At 45.0% G+C, this 23,643-nt stretch overlaps 1 protein-coding gene across 1 annotated transcript in view; it reads left to right on the top strand.

The window, feature by feature from the left end:
• The first annotated feature begins 17,477 nt into the window (after nucleotides 1-17,477).
• The window catches only part of DNAH14 (dynein axonemal heavy chain 14), a 439,459-nt gene continuing 433,293 nt past the window's right edge, over nucleotides 17,478-23,643 (top strand). Inside the window, 2 exon segments of the mRNA XM_029912981.1 lie at nucleotides 17,478-17,520; nucleotides 18,454-18,587. Coding sequence (XP_029768841.1) covers nucleotides 17,478-17,520; nucleotides 18,454-18,587 — 177 coding nt within the window.

The following is a 23,643-nucleotide window of genomic DNA, read 5'->3' as shown; positions in this document are numbered from 1 at the left end:
TCAAGACGCAGAGAATCTTCCAGCTTGCGACCCCTGCCCTATGCTGCGGAGGAAGGCGAAAAACCTCCAGGGCCACTGCCAATCTACCCTGGAGGAAAATTCCTTCCCGACCCCAAATATGGCGATCAGCAGAACCCCGAGCATACAGGCAAGATTCTCTAGCCAGACCCTCATTTTACCAGCGATGGCCGTTATTGCCTAATTGATTAGAATCACGTAATCCCATCAAACCATTCCCTCCATAAATTTATCTAGCCTAATCTTGAAGCCAGAGAGGTCTTTCGCCCCCACCGTTTCCCTCGGAAGGCTGTTCCAAAATTTCACCCCTCTGACGGTTAGAAACCTTCGTCTAATTTCAAGCCTAAATTTCCCCACGGCCAGTTTATATCCATTCGTTCTCGTGTCCACATTAGCACTGAGCTGAAATAATTCCTCTCCCTCCCTGGTATTTATCCCTTTGATATATTTAAAGAGAGCAATCATATCCCCCCTCAGCCTTCTTTTGGTTAGGCTAAACAAACCAAGCTCCTCGAGTCTCCTTTCATAGGAAAGGTTTTCCATTCCTTGGATCATCCTAGTTGCCCTTCTCTGTACCCGTTCCAGTTTCAGTTCATCCCTTTTAAACATAGGAGACCAGAACTGCACACAGTACTCCAAGTGAGGTCTCACCAGCGCCTTGTATAACGGAAGCAGCACCTCCCTGTCCCTACTAGAAATACCTCGCCTTATGCATCCCAAGATCGCATTAGCTTTTTTCACAGCCACGTCGCATTGCCGACTCATAGTCATCCTGCGATCAACCAGGACTCCGAGGTCCTTCTCCTCCTCAGTCACTTCTAACCTATGCGTCCCTAGCTTATAACTGAAATTCTTATTAGTCATCCCTAAATGCATCACCTTACACTTCTCACTATTAAATCTCATCCTATTACTAATACTCCAATTTACAAGATCATCCAAGTCTCCCTGCAGAATATCCCGATCCTTCTCCGAGTTGGCAATGCCTCCCAACTTTGTGTCATCCGCAAACTTTATCAGCCCACTCCTACATTTGGTTCCGAGGTCAGTAACGAATAGATTAAATAAAATCGGACCCAGAACCGAACCTTGAGGAACCCCACTGGTGACCTCCCTCCAATCTGACAGTTCACCTTTCAGTACTACCCGCTGCAGTCTCCCCTTTAACCAGTTCCTTATCCACCTCTGGATTTTCCTATCGATCCCCATCTTATCTAATTTAACCAATAATTCCTCATGCGGAACCGTATCAAACGCTTTACTAAAATCGAGGTATATTAGATCCACCGCATTTCCTTTATCTAGAAGGTCTGTTACTTTCTCAAAGAAGGAGATCAGGTTGGTTTGGCACGACCTGCCTTTCGTAAACCCATGTTGTAATCTGTCCCAATTGCCATTCACCTCAAGGTCCTTAACTACTTTCTCCTTCAAAAATTTTTCCAAGACCTTACATACTACAGAAGTTAAACTAAGAGGCCTGTAGTTACCCGGGTCACTTTTTTTCCCCTTCTTGAAAATAGGAACCACATTAGCTATTCTCCAGTCCAACGGTACCACCCCCGAGTTTACAGATTCATTAAAAATTGTCGCCAAGGGGCTCGCAATTTCTCGCGCCAGTTCCTTCAATATTCTAGGATGAAGATCATCCGGTCCGCCCGATTTAGTCCCGTTTAGCTGGTCAAGTTTGGCTTCCACCTCTGATACTGTAATGTCTATCCCCCCTCCTCTATTCCCCTCTGTCCTACTCCCTCTATTCCTAAACCCTTCATTAGCCTTATTAAAGACCGAAGCAAAATATTCATTTAGATATTGTGCCATGCCTAGATTATTCTTAATTTCCACTCCATCCACATTCTTCAGCGGTCCCACTTCCTCTTTCTTTGTTTTCTTCCTATTTATATGGCTATAAAACCTCTTACTATTGGATTTAATTCCCCTCGCAAGGTCCAACTCTACACAGCTTTTGGCCTTTCTCACCGCATCCCTATATGCTCTAAACTCACTAAGGTAGGTTTCCTTGCTGATCCCTCCCTTCTTCCATTCTCTGTACGCTTTCTGTTTTTTCTTAATCGCCCCTTTGAGACTCCCGCTCATCCAGCTAGGTCTAAATCTCCTGCCCACTAATCGTTTTCCCTTTCTCGGGATACAGGCCTCAGACATCTCATGCAACTTCTGCTTGAAATAATCCCAGGCGTCATCTGCCTTTAGATCCCTAAGTATGTTAGCCCAATCCACTTCCCTAAGTAGTTGCCTTAATTTATTAAAGTTGGCCTTTTTGAAATTGTAAACCTTAGTTACAGTATCATTTCTGTTAATCCTTCCATTAAGTTTAAACCGAATTAGCTCATGGTCACTCGAGCCAAGGTTGTCCCCTACAATCATTTCTTCAACGAGGTCCTCACTACTCACCAGCACTAAATCTAAAATGGCATCCCCCCTCGTCGGTTCACTTACTACTTGATGAAGGAATTCATCTGCTAGCACGTCTAAGAACATCTGAGCCCTATTATTGTTACTAGCATTTGTTACCCAATCTATATCTGGGAAGTTAAAATCCCCCATGATGACACAGTTCTTATCAGTTTTTACTTCCCTAAAAACATTAAGTAGTTCTTTGTCCGCCTCCAGGCTAGATCCCGGCGGTCTATAGCACACCCCAAGCACTATCTCGGGGGAGGCTCTAGTAGTTCTTTTATGCAGTGTAATTATTGCCCATACAGACTCTGTCTTATCCATCCCATCACTTATTATTTCTTTACATTTTATCTCATTATTGACATATAATGCCACTCCCCCACCTTTACCTTTTTTCCGGTCATTCCTAAACAGCACATACCCTTCCATACCTGTACTCCAGTCATGATTACCGTTCCACCACGTTTCGGTTATTCCTACGATATCAGGTTTCATTTCTTGGACCAGGAGCTCCAATTCCTCCATTTTGTTACCTAGGCTTCTCGCATTGGTGTATAAACATCTTACCGTATGCTGTCTATCCTTTCTCCCATTAGTTATGCAATTTGGAACGGACCCCATGCTGTCCATCCGCCCCCTCTTTCTTATGTCCAATTCCCTACCCCCACCTATGTCTGTGCTTATCTCCTCACACTCCTTTTCAGTGTTGGAATCTGGCGTGGAGATTAACTGAACATCTCCCAACCGTCTCCCCCAAGTTCCTAGTTTAAAGCCCTTTTGATGAGATGAGCCAGCCTCCCTCCCAGAAGTCTATTCCCTTCCCTACTCAGGTGAAGTCCATCCCGCGAGAACAGCTGTCTGTCCCCGAAAGCCTCCCAGTGGCCATACATCCCAAAGCCCTCCTTATAGCACCACTCCCTTAGCCAGCTATTTATCCTCATAATTCTGTCAGCCCTTTGCTGTCCTTCTCTTGGAACAGGCAGAATCCCACTAAAGATAATCTGAGCCTCCACTTCCTTAAGCGTCTTCCCCAGCCTGGCATAATCTCCCTTAATTCTCTCTAGTGAGAACCTAGCCGTGTCATTTGTTCCTACGTGAAGGATGATCAAAGGGTTCTTACCTGCTCCTTTTAGGATCCTTTTCAACCGCAGGTCCACATCCCTTATCTTAGCGCCCGGCAGACAGCACACCCTTCTGTTTTCAGGGTCCGCTCTGGTCACAGGCCTGTCCAACCTCCTCAGCAAGGAGTCTCCAATCACATAAACCTGCCTTTGCCTGGTGACAGTACTCTGTACAAATCTATCCCCTGTCCCCTGTAGTCGTACCTCTTGTGTCTCTCTATTTTCCCTTATAGACCCCCTAGTGCCATCCTCTATCCTACTGGGGCCCGGTATAGGTGCTGTCTCCATCAACTCCTGCCCTCTCTCTATCGGACTAGCCGCTCTTCTCTTCTTCCTCTGCCTCCCACCATCAGTTACCACCTGCTGCCTCTCTTCCTCGTTATCCAAACACTCAAACCTGTTCCTGAGTTCTATTCCCCCCTCACTAGCCCTCCTTTTCCTTGGCCTGCTCCTCACAGTCACATGCTTCCACTGATCTTGCTCTGCCCCTGACCTTCCCCCCTCACAGACCATAGCCTGTGCCTCCACCTGCACCCCTGAGCATTCCCCTTCTGCCACACCCAGCTTCTGCTCCATTAGCTGCTCGAATCCCCTTCTAAACTCCACCATAGTATCTACCTGCATCTGGAGCCCTCTGATCTTTTCCTCTAGCAGGTCTATTAGGCGGCATTTCATGCACACATACCTTTGTTCAGGCTCCCCAGCGAGGACCATGTACATACCACAGCTGCCGCATGCAATCATCTGCATAGTGTCCCCTGCTGCTTGGCTCATGGCTGCTATGGTCTCTGCCTGCTGCTTCTGGGAACACATAGCACACGCCCCACCGAACCCTCCTGCCTCCCCTTCCACCTCCCCCTGTAAACTCCCACTTAAACTCCCCTGTTAGCAGCCCTGTTTGCCGGCTCCTGGGTGCCGCTCCTCGCATCCACCTTTTTGGGAGTACCCACAGGGTCATATACTTGGAGGAGGAGGAGAGGTTACTTATCTCACAGTAACTTGAGATGTTTTATCCCTATGGGTGCTACACCTCCTGTACTCCTTCCCTTTGGGTATGGAGGCTCTGTTTTGTAGTCAAGAAAGAACTGAATGGCAGTGGGTCTGCGCCTCCTTATATGCCCTGGTTTGAAGGTGTTAGGTGCTGCTCTGCACAAGCCTGTGGAGCTGCTTTTCATTCTCTGGTCAAGAGCGCACATCCTATGGTAGACCAGGAATGCATTGTACAATATCATAGTTGGGTTGCTCATGAAACCAGGCCTGAATTCTAGTTGGACAGGGCAAATGTACCTCAGGGACAAAACATCTCAAAGAACTCAAGTTATTGTAAGTAACTTCTCCTTCCTAAGGGTCTTGTAATTAAGAGCAGGTCACTCAGAGGTAGTGTGCACTGAGACTGACTTCTCCAGACAGGAGGTGGGAGACACTTATCTCCCTGATTGATCATTGTGTATTGCATATCTTACAAAATAAGTCTCTTTGCATATTGAGTCAAATGTTGATGAATAGATTGAGTGAGTGCTGCAGGGAAAAAAAAATCCAGGGTTAACCTGTTTGAGTAAAGCCAGTGAACTTTTGGGGGTATAACTGGGGATATGGAGGTACACCAGACACCCCTAAATCTGTGAAGACAAGGTGCCAGCAGGCTTGATATTCCAAAAGGGTCTCAGCCATCCTTGTTGAAAATGCTGGGAAAAGGAGTTGGGGTAAGCTATCCTGTAGGAGATAGGAATGTCTTGTGCGTTATGATTTTGTTTCATATGTAACCATTTGTTTCCAATATTCTTTCTTACTGTCACTTGAATATCTGTTCTTTGATAAATTTATTCCTGTTTTCACTATAAATATATCTAAGTGTTTGCGTGTCAAGCAGAGGGGTGATCCAGAGGTAGAACTCGTAAGCTGGTGTGCTATTCCTTTGGGAGTAGAGAATCTGTGGTTTCTGTGAATGTTCAATTGATCATGGACTGGGCACTTAATAGGCACACACCTACCCCTAAGCCTTCCAAACGTTCCTATTGCCTGTCTGCTAAGGGACAGTGGAGTCCATGCGGGCTGAGAGGGGAATACTTTTGCTGCTTGTGGACAGTGTTGTCAGGGAGTGGACTCCTGGAAGGTTCGGAGAAGGCTCTGTCATGCTAAGTTCAGGTGGATACCCCTGGGAAGCATCACTGTTGTTTTTTCACTTTATTTCCTTCTTAGAATTCTTTGCCCCTGAGGTCAGCAAAAGTAACAGTGATATTGCAGTTGGCCTCCAAGGTTCTTTCCTCTAACAGTTCCTTTTACATGTGTATTTTGTAGGCACTTTCAACATACAGATCATCCTCTTTAATGTCAACATCTAGGAGCTCTGAATTAAGTTTTTCATAATATTGAGAGCACATTTTAAAGTTTTTGTTATGCTACCATTTTTAGATTGTGATTTTTCCATATGGGCAATCCATCTTGAGAAATTAAGGCGTTTTTATTAAATGTTTATCAATATTACTTTGGTCGTCTGTATTTTGTTCAAGCTTTTTTAGCTTAGTGGTGATTTCTTTCTGGCTTATGTTCAGAATGCTCTGTTTATCCCTCCAGCATCTTTATTTTTTGAGGGATTATGTGGCTTGTAGTTGGGTTTAAGCCCCCTTTTCCATTTCCCCCATCTTGATAATTGGAGCAGCCATAATATAGTGGTGGTTGTTTCAGGAAAGAGGGATCTTTTTTATGTTCACCATATACACATTCAATCTGAAAATCAGATTTCAAAAATTCTGTGTGAAATTAAGGGTAAAAAATGTGGAGAGGAGATTTCTGGCCACTGCATCAAGGACATTGTCAACACCCATGTGAAATAGGTAAGGTAAGTATTACTCTCATTTTCCAGATGCAGAAACCAAGGCACAGAGATCAGGTCATACATGAAAAGAACCCATATGTTCTGACTTCCAGTCCCTTAATTTAATCAGTGGTTTTACAACACTAGATACAGTGAAGAGCTTTCTGACTAGCTGCAACTGATCCCATAACAGTGTTCATACACAAGCAGTTCATGTTTAGATGGATAGTACACTTTTTGGGTGGCTAAAAGGATTTAGTCGTCTAGTGATGTGTATATATATATATTTTTTTACACTTAACTAAAGAAACATTTCCAGGAAGCATTGAGCTTTGACATAATTTACAGATGATAAACCTCTGATCATAAACTTCTGACCATAACTGTGTAATATGCTTATAGTTGTTAGTTTGGGTTGCTAGTTTTTCTGTGTTGTTTTATCTGTTGATGAATTTTGTCTGTGATCTATCAAAAGAAAAATTAAAATTTTGTTGATATGCTGGCTAGAATAAAATATTTAAGGAAAGTATTCCCAAGTCATAATTTATTTAATAAAGTATAGCTCAGTAGAATGGCTCTAGGAAATGGCTATATAAAGTAAATATATCTGCTCTCAGTAAACTGGTGTGAATCTGAAGTAACTATCTGCTTAAATCAAGTTACTTTGGATTGACACCAGTTTACTGAGAGCAGATTTTTATGAAACATCTATAAAGCCACATAGAGAACAAATCTAAATTTTTCAAAGTCTAAAATTTATCATAAACTGCTTTTCCCCCCCCTTTTGCATGGAGACCAGGAGTTGCTTTAGAACTCTTGATGTATCGAAGGAAAAGGCTGAAGAAATAGCTCAGTTTTTTTTTTAAATCTAAAGATATACACACATGCATAGATTCTCAAAAACTGTGATTTTTAAAGAGGCAAGGATACATTATAATCTTGCCAGTTTTCATACCAATAACCTGCATGCCTGCATTTTGAATTATAAGGAAATTTATAGAGGTATATAGTCTTTTGCTGCTTTGCCAAAGTTGGGCTGATGCAGGTGATGTGATATTCACTCCTTTCTGAGCATTAGGGAAGTATATCTCTTGCCTAAGCCGCCTCAAGTCCTGAACTGGGGTCAGATTAGAATAAAAATTAGTAATAGAACGCTTAAAAACTCTTCACTATCTGTACTCATCCTGGTTGTGATGCTGAAATGAGATGCTTCTCATAGCATACTATGCAGATTGTCATATGGTGAGCATCCCTCTTTTTTCTTGAATGCTTTGCTCAGCATATCTTCAAAGTCAACATTTAAATTATCTGTAGGTGGAAAAAAGTTAGCTTCTATTGAGATAAAGGGGAGTTACTACTGGGAATTCTTTCCCAGGTGTCTGCCTGGCAGGTCTTGCCCTCACACTCAGAGTCTAACTGCCAAATTTGGGGTCAGGACATTTCCCCCCCTCAGGTCAGATAAGCAGGGACCCTGGGATTTTTTCGCCTTTCTTTGCAGCATAGGGCACAAGTCACTTGCAGGTTTAAATTAGTGTAAATGGTGAATTCTCCGTAACTTGAAGTCTTTAAACCATGATTCAGTAACCCAGCCAGAGGTTAGGGGCCTATTTCAGGAGTGGGTGAGGTTCTGTGGCCTGTAATGTGCAGAAGGTCAGATTAGATCAGGGATTGGCAACTGTTGGTACGCGGCCCGCCAGGGGGCTTACTTGCCGCATCCGCAGGTTTGGCCGATTGCAGCTCCCACTGGCCGCGGTTCGCTGTCCCAGGCAAATGGGGGCTGCAGGAAGCGGGGGGCCAGCACATCCCTTGGCCTGCCCCGCTTCCTGCAGCCCCCATTGGCCTGGAGCGGTGAACCGCGACCAGGGGGAGCCGCGATCGGCTGAACCTGCGGACATGGCCGGTAAACAAACCTGCCCAGCCCGCCAGAGGGCTTACCCTGGTGGGCCACGTGCCAAAGGTTGCCGATCCCTGGACTAGATGATCACGATGGTCCCTTCTAAGCTTAAAGTCTATAAGTCTATGATCTCATGCTTCTCATTCTTCTGGTGAAGCATTTAAGGGTATAGCTACCCTACAGTACAAGCGCAGGCTCAGACTGCCCAATCCCCTCCCACCTACCATCTACACACAAATCTGTCTGACTCGGGCCCGTAGGCCCTCAGGACTTGGACCTTAGAACTCAGGACTTGGACCTTAAAACTCAATGGAGTGTAGGTCCAAGCCCAAGTCTTGTCCAAACTGCATCATTTTGCTATGTGGATGCACCATAGGCCTGAGTCCACAGATGTATCCTGAGTCTGCCATGCTATCCCACAATTCCATGGGCCAGTGTTCCTTGGCCTTTCTATCCCAAGACTAGCCAATTGACTCCCAGGAAATGGAAGCAGCTTTCCTGGTTCAAGTACAGCCGCTTGGTGTTTAAACCCTTCTATTTTATTCTGACCATTGATCTGCAATCTCTGGTGTGAGGCAAGCAAGACATTCGACTTTGGTAGGAATACTAGAACTGACCATATGTACCAAGAAATAATGGACAAGCTGGCAGTGTTGGGGATTAAACAGACTGGTGACCAGGGAGTGGTTAAGTGGCTCAGGAACAGCTACCAGAAAGCCAGGGATGAGAATTGCATCTCTGGGAAGGCCCTGTCATCCTGCCTCTTTTATGAGGACTTTGACCAGGTGCTGAGTACTGTGCCGAGAACTTAGACCCCAGTGGTTCATGATAGCCGGATCAGCTGGGATGGTGTCCTTCTGACCTCTGAAACTTGGCTCCCCTCCAGTGCTAGCTGCCGCTGGATTGTGCTAGTGAAGTGACTCTTGTGCTCATGCCAGTTCCCAAGGAGGCTTTGCCACAGGAGCAGGTGGAGCACGTCTTGGGTCTGTACTTGGAGGAGCTGTTAGACCCCCCCCATGGAGGAATAGCCTGCCAAGGATCGGGCAGCAGAAATAGCCCTGGAGCCTGGTAAGTGTTTGGTTCCATATCTGTTGTTCATATTCGAATGGGCATTTCTGGTTTATTTCTCAGTCATTTTTATCACAAGCCATGGGTAGCAGCATGTCTGCTAATGGCACAATGAATGCCAGTGCCTTGGCATCATCCCCACTGCCACCCAGTTCAAAATGGAGACTGGGAAGTGCAAACAGTTAAACAAGCATTTAACATTGTTTTTATTAGATATTTGCACATTCTTACAAAGATGTGCGGTGGTGTTAAAAGTAAAACTTGTATTGCCTTTGCTTTTAGTATGCTGCACCATACAAATTGGCCATGCAATAGCATAATGAGCCACTTCTAAACAGTAAGTTGTACAGAGGGGAGGAGAAAATGTAGTGTATGAGTTATATATCACTTATCAAAATATGGCAGGGGGTTTGTTTGCAGTCCAGAAATGGGAAGGGGGGGCCTGGCTGTGCAGTTATTTGAGAGTCTGTATTGTGTGTTTGCATATAGTCCATAGGTAGATGTAGTCAGAGCAAGCTGTATCATAAGCTGTAACTGCCCCCAGGTAACTGCAGGAATGCAGTGTTTTCAGCAGCTGACAGGGAAGCAGCAATAATGTGGACCCTACTGTAGCATCCTATTGATTCCCCCGTTAATTTTGACCCAGTCACTGGTGCTAAAAGCTGCCAGCTTTTCTTGTAGTAAGAACTCCAAATAGGGAGTCACACCCTTCCCTGAAATGTATTTTCCAGGCCCTCTGTAGGACAGTCAACTTGTAGATGTGTTGCTCAGTCCCCATAAGCTTGAAAACTTCCATGGCATACATGGCTGGCTTACCACTGGTAGCGTGGAATAGAATGCCCCTTTGCCATTCATTAACTTCCAGGATTGTTGTGTCCTCCAGAATGTGGAATACCTGAAAGGATTGACAAACCTTAGGTAGTAAACTATGCCCCCTCCCATCCAAGACTAAAATTGTCTGCAATTTTTAAACATATAGCATTTGTAAATTTTGCCTTACCATTCTCTGTGCGGGCTTTTCACTCTGCTTAACTATCAGTTACTCTGAGAATATATTGAAGCTGAGTTTTACGAAGTATCATTTCTTGGCCTTGAGATTCCAAGGATTCTCGTGATGTACTGAACCTTTTTTGAAGTTTGAGACAATAACGTACTGTTTGATGTCTGTTTTCAGGCCCTACCATCTCTGCAGCCCAGCCTCTGTCAAGCAGGAGTTTGGGATTTGAACTGTCACGACGCGGTCAAGGAGGGAAGCCTGTCTGTGATGACCTTATGGTGGACATTCTGGGCAGGGCCAACATGTAGGTACAATACCAAAGAGAAGAAGATTCTTGGCCCCTGGAAAGGCACAGGTAGGCTGCAGAGTGCAATGAGAGAATTGTAGCACACGAGGAGAGACTTACAGCGCAGTTTCTGGAGCAGGAATGTGACCACCTAAGGAGGAAGATGGAGCACAATAGAAGGACCCATTTGAGAGGCTGCTTCCATTGATGGCCTTGGGACATCCTGAGTGATCTCCAAAGTACCATGTCCTGCAGACCAGGAATGCGTTGGACAATATCATAATTTGGTGGCCCATGAAACCAGGCCTGAACGCTAGTTGGACAGGGCAAATGTACCTTCTGTGGTCCTGCACCCCCGCTGTCTTCCATTCCCGTGTAACAGCTCCAAGGTGCATGGTGAATGAGGGGGAGGAGTAGAGAGACACCCAGAAGTAAGAGGTTTAGTTGTTTGCACTGTTCAATGTTTGTTATGCATTATATTTTATTACTGGTTTAGGCGTTTTAATGGCAACTGGTCTGCCTGATGGGTCTTTAATATTGGTGTTTTTGTAATACAGCATGTTAAAAATAAAGGTTTTTATTTTATTAAGAAAGTTTATTAACGTCACTGCATCACATCATATACAGTAATATATGTATTTCAAGGAATAAAGACATAAGGCACAACTGGGAAATTGTTTCCATGCTCAATTTCTCAATACATCTTTTCAAGTCAGTCCATAATCAAAATCCACTGTTCATGTCACACAAACCACTGTTCCGCTCCATTGTATAAGTACTCATTTCATCCATAATTTAAAAATTGTGACAATCACATCCAACCCATTTGTAATGCACTGCAACTAGTTCATTTACTGTTAACTTTGCTGTACAAATACATTAATAAATGTACTAATCTCCCTTCTCTGTTGATCCATGCAAATCCATAATGTGAGCGCACAAAGCATCGCTGATTTCTGTTGCATGTGAGCATCCTGCTCCAGCTATGACAGGTGCAGTTTCTGACTGAGTGTACCGGTTCAGCAATCCATTACTATCAGAGGTCCGCTTAGTGACAAATGGCTCACCTTTGGATTCACAAACTTTGTGAGGAGCACAGCAAGCCACAATAATGCGGACAGCATTGATGTCATTGGAATCCAGATGTTTCTGTAAACAGCACCAACAGAATCACAGAAATGTAGTGTGGAAGGGACCTCAAAAAGGCATCAAGTTAAGCCTTGCGCTTTGAGGCAGGCCCAAGTAAACAGAGACCATCCCTGACAGGTGTTAGTCCAACCTGTTATTCAAAACCTCCAATGATGGGGATTCTTAACCATATCCCCCCTTAGTCTTCTCTTTTCCAAGCTGAAAAGTCCCAGTTTTACTAATTTCTCCTCATATGGGAGCTGTTCCATGCCCCTAATAATTTTTGTTGCCCTTTTCTGTACCTTTTCCAATTCCAATAAAACTTTTTTTGAGATGGGGCGACCAGATCAGCATGTAATATTCAAGATGTGGGCGTACCATAGGTTTATATGGAGGCAATATGGTATTTTCTGTCTTATTAACTATCCCTTTCCTAATGATTCCCAACATTAGCTTTTTTGATTGCTACTGTACATTGAGTGGATGTTTTCAGAGAACTATCCACAGTGACTCCAAGATCTTTCCTGAGTGGTAACAGCTAATTTAGAGCCCATCATTTTGCATGTATATTTGGGATTATGTTTTCCAATCTGAAATTAACTGTTGATAAATGCAAAGTAATGCATCTGCCATTTTGTTGCCCAGTCACTCAGTTTTGTGAGATCCCTTTGTAACTCTTCGCAAACAGTGTTTGCCCTTCAGTCCTCTGGACCCTCACCCATTCTCTATGAGTTCTCAAATATAATTGCTAATGGTTGCAAGATTGCTTTAGCTAGTTTCTTAAGTACCCTAGCATGAATTTCATCAGGTCCTGACAACCTAAATATACCTAACTTCTCTAAGTAGTCTTTAACTGGCTCTTTCCTTATTTTGGCTTTTGTTTTTGCACTTTGTTGCTAATATTAATTGTGTTGAGTATCTGGCCACCATTAACCTTTTTAGTGAAGACTGAAGAAAAATTAAACACTTCAGCCTTCTTGAGGTGATCAGTTATTAGCTTTCCTTCCCTGTTAAGTAGAGGACCTGTGCTTTCCTTGGTCTTATTTTTTATCCTAGTATGTTTAAAAAAACCTCTTCTTATGTCTACAGGTGTATGCTGTTTTGTACTCCTCCTTAGCAATTTGCCTGTTTCCACTTTTTGTAAGATTCCTTTTTGATTTTCAAGTAAAGGGCTCCTGATGGAGCCATACTGGCATCTTCCTATCTTTCCTTGGCATTGGGATAGCTTGGAGTTGTGCCTTTAATATTGACTCCTTGATAAATTGCCAGCTGTCCTGAATTCCTTTGTCCCTTAGATTTTCTTCTTATGGGACTTCACCTACCAGTTCTCCAAGTTTTTGTTAGTCTGTTTTGAAGTCCGTTATCCTTATTCTGTTTCTCTCACTCCTTCCTTTCCCTAGAGTCATGAAATCTATCACTTCATAATCACTTTCACCCAAAATTGTCTTTCACCTTCATATTCACTACCAATTCCTCCCTTTTGGTCAGAACCAAGTCTAAAATCGCTGCCTCCCAGGTTACTTCCTCCACTTTCTGAAACAAAAAGTTGTCCCCACTACATTCTAAATATTTAGTGGAAATGGTCTATTTTGTCATATTGCTTTTCCAGCAGATATCTGGGTAAAGTCCCCCATTTCTACCAGGTCTTGGGTTTTGGATATTTTTTTGTTCTAGAAATGCCTCATCCAGTTCCCCTTTCTGATTTATTGGTCTATAGTAGACCCTTACCATGAAGTTGCCTGTTTTTTTTGTTTTTTTTAAACCCCTTTTACTTCTGCCAAACACACATTCAACTACCATTCTACATCTGCTGAGAGTGTAACTAAGTCTTCTTTTGTCAGGGCCTCCAAGATCAGGATATGGTTTCATAAACCCAGGCAAAAGGGGTCCCTGGGGTCCCTTAGAAAAACAGTGGGGAAAGTTACTCCATTTATGACCATATCATTTGGTTGGAATAGCGTTCCCGCCTGTTCAGGAAGGTAGAATCTCAAGCAGCGGAAAATCTTGGTGTCATGAACTTTTCCAGTGCATCCATAATTCGGCCTGTCATAACTATAAAGGGAAGGGTAACAGCCCTCCTGTGTACAATACTATAAAATCCCTCCCAGCCAGAGACTCCAAAATCCTTTTACCTGTAAAGGGTTAAGAAGCTCAGGTAACCTGGCTGACACCTGACCCAAAGGACCAATAAGGGGACAAGATACTTTCAAATCTTGGTGGGGGGAAGGCTTTTGTTTGTGCTCTTTGTTTTGGGGGTTGTTCGCTCTTGGGACTAAGAGGGACCAGACATCAATCCATGCTCTCCAAATCTTTCTGAACAAGTCTCTCATATTTCAAACTTGTAAGTACAGCCAGGCAAGGTGTGTTAGTTTTATCTTTGTTTTCTCAACTTGTAAATGTACCTTTTGCTAGGGTGTTTACCTCTGTTTGCTGTAACTTTGAACCTAAGGCTAGAGGGGGTTCCTCTGGGCTCTTTAAGTTTGATTACCCTGTAAAGTTATTTTCCATCCTGATTTTACAGAGATGATTTTTACCTTTTTCTTTAATTAAAAGCCTTTTTAAATAACCTGATTGATTTTTCCTTGTTTTTAGATCCAAGGGGGTTGGATCTGGATCCACCAGGAGTTGGTGGGAGAAAGGAGGGGGGATGGTTAATTTCTCCTTGTTTTAAGATCCAAGGGGTTGGATCTGTGTTCACCAGGGAGTTGGTGGAAGAGTCTGTCAAGGCTACCCAGGGAAGGGAGTTAGCCCATTGGGAGTGGTGGCAGCGGACCAGATCTAAGCTGGTAGTTAAGCTTAGAAGTTTTCATGCAGGCCCCCACATCTGTACCCTAAAGTTCAGAATGGGGAAGGAGCCTTGACACGGCCTCAGTGGTTGACAAGAGCCTGTATAACAATGGAGTAGTGCCCTTTGTGATTTATGTATTCTTGTGCTCCTTGAAGAGGGCAAACTATGGGCACACGAGTCCCATGGCACAATTAGGGAACCCCATTGTCTCAAAGTCAGCAACTACTTAGGGACATTGTTCATGCTCACCACCTTTGGGTAGATTATATACCTGATTGCCTCGGAAACCTCTGCATTACAGCCCCAGCAGTCGACTTGCCAACACCAAGTTGGTATCAAAGGAGATTTCCGGAGTGGCTAGCTACCAGATGGTTATAGTAACCCACTTCTGGAGCAGCCTGGCCGCCCTCATGTGTGTCGTGATGCTGGAGAACTGCTCCACAGAGCTCTAGAAATGTTGCTTTCTTCATGGGAAAGTTCTGGAGCCACTGCTATGGTCATCCCAGGTGTGCATGACAATGTGATCCTAACAGTCTGTGTTTGTGGCCCTGCTCCAGAAGCACCAGTCTACCTAGGGGGCAATAACAGCTATACTGTGAGCTGTGAGCAGCATCAATTGAAGTCTGCTGCATCTGTATTGTCACTGTCCTCCTCCTCCAAAAGATGCCTTTGGTAGATCAGAAAACACCGCTAATATGTCCACCAGCATCTCTTGGATGCTCTGCCTGTTTCCTGAAAGAGGAGTGAAAATGCAAGTAGGATAAGTTCTTCAAATGGTGACTCCTCTATGGCCGACCCAGCGCCCCCTCTGTTCCTTCTTACCACCTGTGACGGTCGTTGGAACTGTGGAGCGCGGCATAGCTGATCTCCACCTCCCTAGCTCTTTACTCGTTGTACTGTAGATAGTTGTTTAGTGTAGTTTTAATAGTTTTAACAGTTATAGTGTAATTAATAGTAAGTTTTATAGATAGTGTAGATAGTACTTGGAGGAAACGGGGTTTATCCCCTTCCCTCCTCCCCGGTACCAGGGCCCATGCCTAGGTCTCCGGGATTCAAGCCTTGCTTGTCCTGTCTCAAACCGATGCCTGCCAGAGACCCCACGACTCCTGCTTGAAGTGCCTGGGGGAATCCCATCAACCAGATAAGTGCCGCATTTGTAAGGCTTTCAAGCCTCGGACAAAAAAGGAGTGGGACTTTTGTTTAAAACGGCTCCTAATGGAAGTGGCACTTAGCCCGGTGCCCTCGGCACCACGCGCAGACCAGGCGCCGTCGGTCCAAAGCGCGCCTCTGGCACCAGAACGACCCGGCACCAGCCATCTCCGGCACCGGTACAGACGCGACATCACTCGCTGTCTCCGCGGCCCAAGAAGCAGCACAAACCACCTGCTACTCCTGTGCAGTTGCAGGCGCCGCCTGTGCCCCCATTGGAGCAACGGCCTGTGCCGGACCGCCCCATGAAGGCTCCAACTCCGGCACTGTTGAGTCCGGTGCACACCGTGGTTGAGCTCGGCCTGCCGTCCACTCCGGAGACCTCCACTGCTCGCAACCTGATCGCGCTGACTGAGCCTGGACCGTCTCATCCTCCGACACCGCCGGTGCGGACTGTTCCATCCATAGGGAAGCCCGCCTTCATGCGACCTCCATTGCACAGCGAGACAGCTCGGCACCGATCTTGCTCCCGGTCCAGGTCGCAGTCCCGATCCCGCCGATGGTCCCCGTCTCGGCACCGATCCCCCATTTCGGCGCCGGTCGTACTCGCGGCGCGGTGCCACTCCTCCTCACGAAGCCGCTCCGCCTCACGAAGGTCTCCCTCCCGGTATGATCGGTACCGATCCAGGAATGGATATGAGCAACACATCTCGAAGAACAACAGTTGCTCATCCATTCCAAACCTGCCCTCCTTCCCCACTGTCAGAGTAGCCGGCAAGAAGGAACTTAGGGGGCGCTGGGTCGGCAGGGGCATATATCCGGCGCCATAAGGGCGCCACTCCAGGGGGCGCCTCAGCCAACCCACCGAGTGTTGCTAGGGTAAAAATCTTCTGACAATAGTGCACGCTGCGCGTGCACACCTAATTGGAATGGATATGAGCAACACATCTCGAAGAACAACAGTTACAAAGGTGAGTAACCGTCTTTTCTGCAAATGGTGACTCCTCTATGGCTGGCTCTGGTTGCTGGGAGAATGCAGACTCAAAAGTCATCTCAGCTGGATGTGTTTGTGGGCTATGACAAATTCCTCTCAAGTGCTGTGGGATGGATAGTCAAGCTTTCCCACAGTGCACCACGAACAATGGACTAGAGTGACTACAGCTGACAAGGTCACTTAGCAGCATAGTGCTATGATTCTATAGGCTGGTTTGACTCAGGTCTGCATAGTGCACTGTGGACACACAAGTGTGAGACCCACATTCAGAAATTCTATCTTAGGGTCAATATTTAGTGTGGATGCTCAAACATGAGCTTACAAATACCAAGCCTGTGGCTTGAGTCCCCCACAGACCTGGCTTTATGTCCCAGTGTGAACCTAGCCTAAGAAACCTCTTCTCTGTTCACACTCCTCTCCCCACTATTGGATCCTCACCCCACTGCTGAAGCACCTACTGCTGGGGTCCTGGCAGGGATAACCTTACTGATTTGGGGGCAGCTCTGGCATTTTCACCATGGGAATTAAGAAAATCTGGTGTAGTCTGAATAGGACTGTGTGTACTTAAGCAATCCTCCTCTATGTTCCTACTCCTCTCTTCCCACCATTGTTTTGCTTCCATAGGCATTGAACTCTACCACATGGAGTTAAGAATGGCAATTGTTGTCTTGTAGATGGACACAAGCGAGCCTTAGCTCTGACCCATTTGCCCTTCTAATGATGCCTAGACTGGGGAGGAGCTGAGGCTGGCTTATCCCAGTGAACAGGAAGGCAAACTAGTTCCCCCCACGTGGGCTCATATCCATGGAGAAGAGAGGAATGAGGAGACAAGTTGGTCTTTCTGAAAGTCTCCCTGTGTTGCTCAAGTCTCAATTGCCAATTTCCTTTCACTACTCCTGGTAATCTCAGTTGAGCACCATGGTGATAGTAAGCTTAGCGTTTCCCAACCCTACCCTCCAGCAACTACCTCATCAGGAGAAGGTGCACAGAAATGCCTTATCCTCATTTCAGGACCTTATTCAGTTCTCATGAAGGAGTAAGAGAGAGACATGGTGATCCCCTATTGGCCCCAGGGAACATACTTACTTTTAATAGTCCTAGCACTCCATAAACCACAAAGCTCACTAACCTGCCCTGGTGCGTCTCACATTAATATGGAGTAGTGTGTATGGCATTAGGGGACTAACTGATAGATATCCTTTAACTTTTGTTATACATTATCCTTTTGTTAGTGATGCCTTCAAGGTATTGTGAATTTGTGCTTTAATTAGTTCAGTATTGTGCATTTCTAATGATAGGTTTATTGCAGTGGTTCTCAAACTTTTGTACTGGTGACCCCTTTCACATAACAAGCCTCTGAGTGCGACCACCCTTATGAATTAAAAACATATTTTCATACATTTAACACCATTATAAATGCTGGAGGCAAAGTGGGGTTTGGGGTGGAGGCTGACAGCTCGTGACACCCCATGTAATAACCTCACGGCCCCCTGAGGGGTCCCAACCCCCAGTTTGAGAACCCCTGGTTTATTGTATATAACAGTCCAGAAATGTAGTAGATAGATGGATCTGTAAGGTAGGAATATCAGTACTTTCATCTGATATATACTACCATCAGTTGTTCTCATAATTCAAATTAATTTGTGGGTATTCATCCCCCTGGTGAATTTGTTCCTTGATGTTTATTTTACTCAACTATGTACCTTGTTTGGGTATGTATTACAAATGTAAAAAGATTCCTTTAAAAATTGATTTCCCCCTCCCCCACTCTGTACACCAGAACCAATTGACGATGATGTGATAAAGCATATTTTGAGGCTGAGAGGCAAACTTGGCTGGCAAACAGTATTATCACCTCGTGGATACATAGCTGAAGAGACGAAGGCGACTATAATTCAGAAGATTGCACTTCGGGTAATTTTCTTTATTTGTTTGTAGAATTTTGCCTTGTGACAATGAGGATTGAATGTAAATTTAGTTAAAATAGTTCTCGTCTATTTTTTCCCCCTGAACATAATTCTGTCCTTTAAATCAGGAGAACAGAATGCTCAGCATGAGTAAAACATTAGTAGGATTGGGGCCTAAACCTTTAAAATCACAAGTGATATAGCCTATGTCTTGTAAGAGGCAGACATTCTGGGGAGTGGAAGGAGCGAGACACCTTGAATAACGATGCCTGGCAGTGCTATATTTGTCTCCAGGTGTCCTGGGAGGGCATAGTAAGAAGTGGCTTTTAATAAAGTCTGTACTGTGAGCAGCATTAGCCAGATATTTCTTCATTCACTGGAGTGCTGATAGCCAAAATATGTCTGTCCCTTTGTAAGTGCAGTAGTGATGGTAAGAGGCCTCCTTGTGTTCTCTCTTCAATAAAGTGCACTCTTACAGAGCCAGACATAGTTTGGGCCTGTGTATGCAGAGCAACAAGTTATGCAAGTCCTAGTGGGGCAAGTATTCTTTGTCATCAACAACAACAGAAAAGCAGTCTCTTTTCATTAGAAACTCTTCCCTATTTAGAACTGTTACTGATGCCAGTGCAGCTGCATTGGTGGTAGTTCAGTAGTAGAAAATGTTTAAAAAAAAAAAAAAAAAAAATTCAGTGTAGACAAGAAATCTGATGTGCAGGAACAAGGGGCACCTCTTCATCCACCTGGATCTTTGTATGCTGACATTTATATAATTGTGATCAGCTTCAAAAGGTCAACTACTGTTGCAGGAAATCAGAAAAATCTGCTTCATAGTACTAGTTATTCATTTATTCTTTCACATTTGTTACCATTGACCCTTCATTTGTTAGTATTTTGCATTTTTCTTTAAAGTTCTCACCATTACATCTTCACCAGTAGAAGCCAGGATGGCAGTGCTAGTGTAGACAGGCAGCTGGTGTCTGTTAGCATTATAATCACCAACCGTAATTATGGTAGTAAAATAGGAATATTGAAGAAAAGAAAAAAAACCTTAGTTGCTAAGTGGGTGCTCCTTATTCATAGACAGACAGTAACAAAATGGAGGCCATTTGGTAAATTAAATTTTGATTTGGAATGTAGGAGGGGATACAGGAAACTTTTATTGTAGACCTCCTATATAAACCACAAGTCTTGACAGGATTTGATTTTAATCAATAAAGGCTGATTTCAGTGTGTCAGCTGAAATTATCATTATCAGTCAGCATGATTACAGTCCTCCCCCCGGCAGCACCTTACACCTGCATGGATCAGATGTCAGCAGCACAGCAGCAACTCAGAGAGCCCTCTGCAGCCCTGCTGCCATGGACCTGCTCTCTCACTTGCCAGGTGGGAGCCCTGCCAGGACCCACTCACTCCGGTGACATCAGAACTACAGAGGGTTCCCTGCAGGGCTGAGTGGCTGCTGACATATGGGCACAAGGTTGGGGGTGGGAGGCTGCAATCCTAGCAGAGCAGAGACTCCTGTCTAGGACAGCAAAGGGGAGCAAAGAATGAGCCCCGGCCCCGACAGGAACTATTTAGCATTGGGATGGCCTCCCCTGTATTGGGGGCTCATCTAGGCCACTGACTCCCTGCCGAAACTTAAATTAGATTGAATTAAAATGGATAGAAATAGGGGGGAAAAGTTTAAAAATAGATTTCCATCAAAATTTAAAAAATATAAAATTCTGCCAAAACTAATAACTTTGTGGTAGAAGAAGCCTTCCAAATGGTTTGATTATTATTTCTTCCCATCATAAGTCATCAGTGTCAATTATTATGTGGTTCAAGGTATGAAAGACTTTATATATATATATATATATATATATATGACACAGACACTGGTTTTCAACCTTTTTTCATTTGCAGACCCATAAAAAATTTCAGATGGGCATGTGGACCCCTTTGGAAATCTTGGACATAGTCTGCAGACCCACAAGGATCCGTGGACCACAGGTTGAAAACCACTGTCCTAGAACATCCCACTTGCAGGATATCTATTAAATTGCCATGTGTGTATAGCTTTTCTAGAGTACCTGGCATTTGGGATGGCATGAGCTTTATACTTCTATTACCTGTTTCCCTGTAGGAGTGAAAGTAATTGCATTTCTCTTGTATTGCACAGTTGGTTTTTCAGCATTAATTCTTTCAAAAGTGGTGATTATGCTTCTATATTTTGATCGAAACTGATGAAGTGATATTGCCTTACTGCAAATTATTTAAATACTGAACAACACAATACGTGGTTTCTAGAGGAAAGAAAATCGTACATAAATATCATGGTAACAGCAATTCAAAATGCATGGAAGGTGTTTAGAAATCTGGTTCCAAATAATGTAGTACTTATAACATTGGCAAAGTTTGTTGCATCATAGTAACTGGTTGAGAAGTATAAGGGCTTCCTCCAGTTTAACACCCTGTGTGCATCTTAATATAGATAGTAAGAAGCCAGATTTTGAAACATTGACTCCATGCATGACTAGCTAGCTACCTGGTTTACTTGTGCAAATGAAAATTTTGCACAGGAACCTGCTTCTGCATGCAAAATGTTCTTGCCCATTGTTAGAGGCAGAATCAAAAATATACCCCACAGTATATTATATGCCTTGCAACTTTTGATTCAAAAGCTTATTTCTCTACGTAATGGTAGTTTTTCTATGTTCCTACAAGAAGCATTATAATTTGATAAAATGTAGTTCATTCAACTTGTATTCATGCCAAATTTTCAAAACTACTAGATAGTAACAGTATTTAGAACGTTAAATAGCACCTTTTTTCTGACATTCACAAAGTGCTTCACAATATTAATTGATTAAACCTAACAATGCTCCTATAACAGGGGCGGGCGAACTTTTTTTGGCCTGAGGGCCACATTGGGTTTCAGAAATTGTATGGAGGGCCGGTTAGAGGAAGCTGTGCCTCCCCAAACAGCCAGGCATGGCCCGGCCCCTGCCCCTATCCCCCCCTGCTTCTTGCCCCCGGGACCCCTGCCCCATCTACCTCCCCCACTGCCCTGTCCCCTGACTGCCCCCCGTCGCCCCATACAACCCCTCCTTTCATTCCTGACTGCCCCGCCCCAGGACCCCTGCCCCATCCAACCACCCCTTCTCCTTGACCACCCCCGGAACCTCTGCCCTGACTGCCCCCTGCTGTCCCATCCAACCCCCCCTCCTTTCTGACTGCCCCCCGGGACCTCTGCACCCATTCAAACCCCCCCCCCCGTTCCCTGCCATCTGACTGCCCTGACCCCTATCCACACCCCTACCCACCACCCTGAACTCCCCTGTCCTCTATCCAACCCCCCTGCTCCCTGCCCCCTTACCGTGCTGCCTGGAGCACCAGTGGCTGGCGGTGCTACAGCCGCGCCGTCCGGCTGGAGCCCAGCCGCGCCACCGCGCAGCACAGAGCACCGGGTCAGGCCGGGCGCTGCAGCTGCGCTGCCCGGCCGCCCAGAGCATTCCGTCGGTGATGCAGCACGCTGAGGCTGCGGGGAAGGGGGAACAGCGGGGGAGGGGCCGGGGTGAGCCTCCCGGGGCAGGAGCTCAGGGGCTGGGCAGCTGGATGTGGCCTGTGGGCTGTAGTTTGCCCACCTTTGTCCTATAAGGTAGGTATAAAATCATAGAAATGTAGGGCTGAAAGGGACCTCATGGAGTCATCTAGTCCATTCTCCTGGGCTGAGGCAGGAGCTAAGTATACCTAGACTACCCTGACAAGTGTTTGTCTAATCTGTTCTTAAAAGCCCCCAACGATGGGAATTCCACAACCTTCCTTGGTAACCTAATATTTAACCTAAATCTGCCTTGCTGCAGATTAAGCTGATTACTACTTTTCCTACCCTTGGTGGAGTTGGGGAACAATTGTTTGCAGTGTTGTTGTAGCCGTGTTGCTCCCAGGATATGAGAGAGACAAGGTGGATGAGGCAATTCCTTTGATTGGACCAGCTTCTGTTGGTGGAAGGGACAAGCTTTAGAGCGTCAGTGAGCTCTTCCTCAGGTCTGGAGAAGGTAACTAGGAGCAGGTCTATACTTAAAACGCTGCATCGGTGCGCCACTGTAGCATTTTAATGAAGACACTCTATGCTGAGGGAAGAGAGCTCTCTCGTTGGCATAGTTAATCCACTTCCCCAAGAGGCAGTAGCTATGTCTGCAGGAGAAGCTCTCCTGCTGACATAGCACTGTCTATACAGTTAGGTTGGTATAACTATGTCGCTCAGGGGTGTAGCTTTTTCATATATAGCGAGATAGGTCTGTGGTGTAGACCAGACCTTGAATGTCCAAGCTAAATACAAGGTGGGATAGATTAAGCATACGGGCTTCACACACGTTCTAGGAGACCATTAAAATGAAGTGGGCTGTTAATACCTCTGCAGTCTGAGAGCAAAGCAGAATAGTAGGTAGCATGGTATATTACAGATTGTTGTAATGAGCCATAAAACTAGTATCTTTAAGGGCTTGTCTTCATATAGTGCTTTAGTGAAGACACTTCTATGCTGATGAGAGAGCTTTTCCCTTCCACGTAGTTAATCCACCTCCCCGAGAGGCAGTAGGTATGTCAACGGGAGAAGCTCTCCCATCCACATAGTGTTGTCTGCACAGGAGATTAGGTCGGTGTAACTAAGTCACTCGGGGGTGTGGATTTTTCACACCCCTGAGCGAAGTAGTTATACTGATAAAGGTCTGTAGTATAGACTTGTCCTTAGTCTGTGGTTTTTTTAAGTGTGTGGCAGAGTTATGAATTTAAGTTCCCAGGCTCAACTTTTGAAGGTGTTGTGCAGGTTTCCTTTGAGGACGAGGACTGAGAGGTTTGATATGGAGTGATCATTCTGTGAAAAGTGTTTGTCCACAGGTAATAGGGTGCATTTTGTCTTTTATCATTTTTCTGTGTGAGTTCATTTGAGATAGTGCTTTACTGGTTTCACCAACATAGAAGTTGGGGCATTTGATGCACTGGATGAGGTACATTCCATGTTGAGATAAGTGTGTGTTGTGTGAGGGGTTGTGGCACTCTGTGCCTGAAAGCAGCACCGT

The sequence above is a fragment of the Terrapene carolina genome, unplaced genomic scaffold (assembly GCF_002925995.2).
Source record: "Terrapene carolina triunguis isolate 2854851 unplaced genomic scaffold, T_m_triunguis-2.0 Scaffold406, whole genome shotgun sequence".
Classification (NCBI taxonomy): Eukaryota; Metazoa; Chordata; order Testudines; family Emydidae; genus Terrapene; species Terrapene triunguis.
This window is presented reverse-complemented; position numbering and strand designations above follow the sequence as displayed.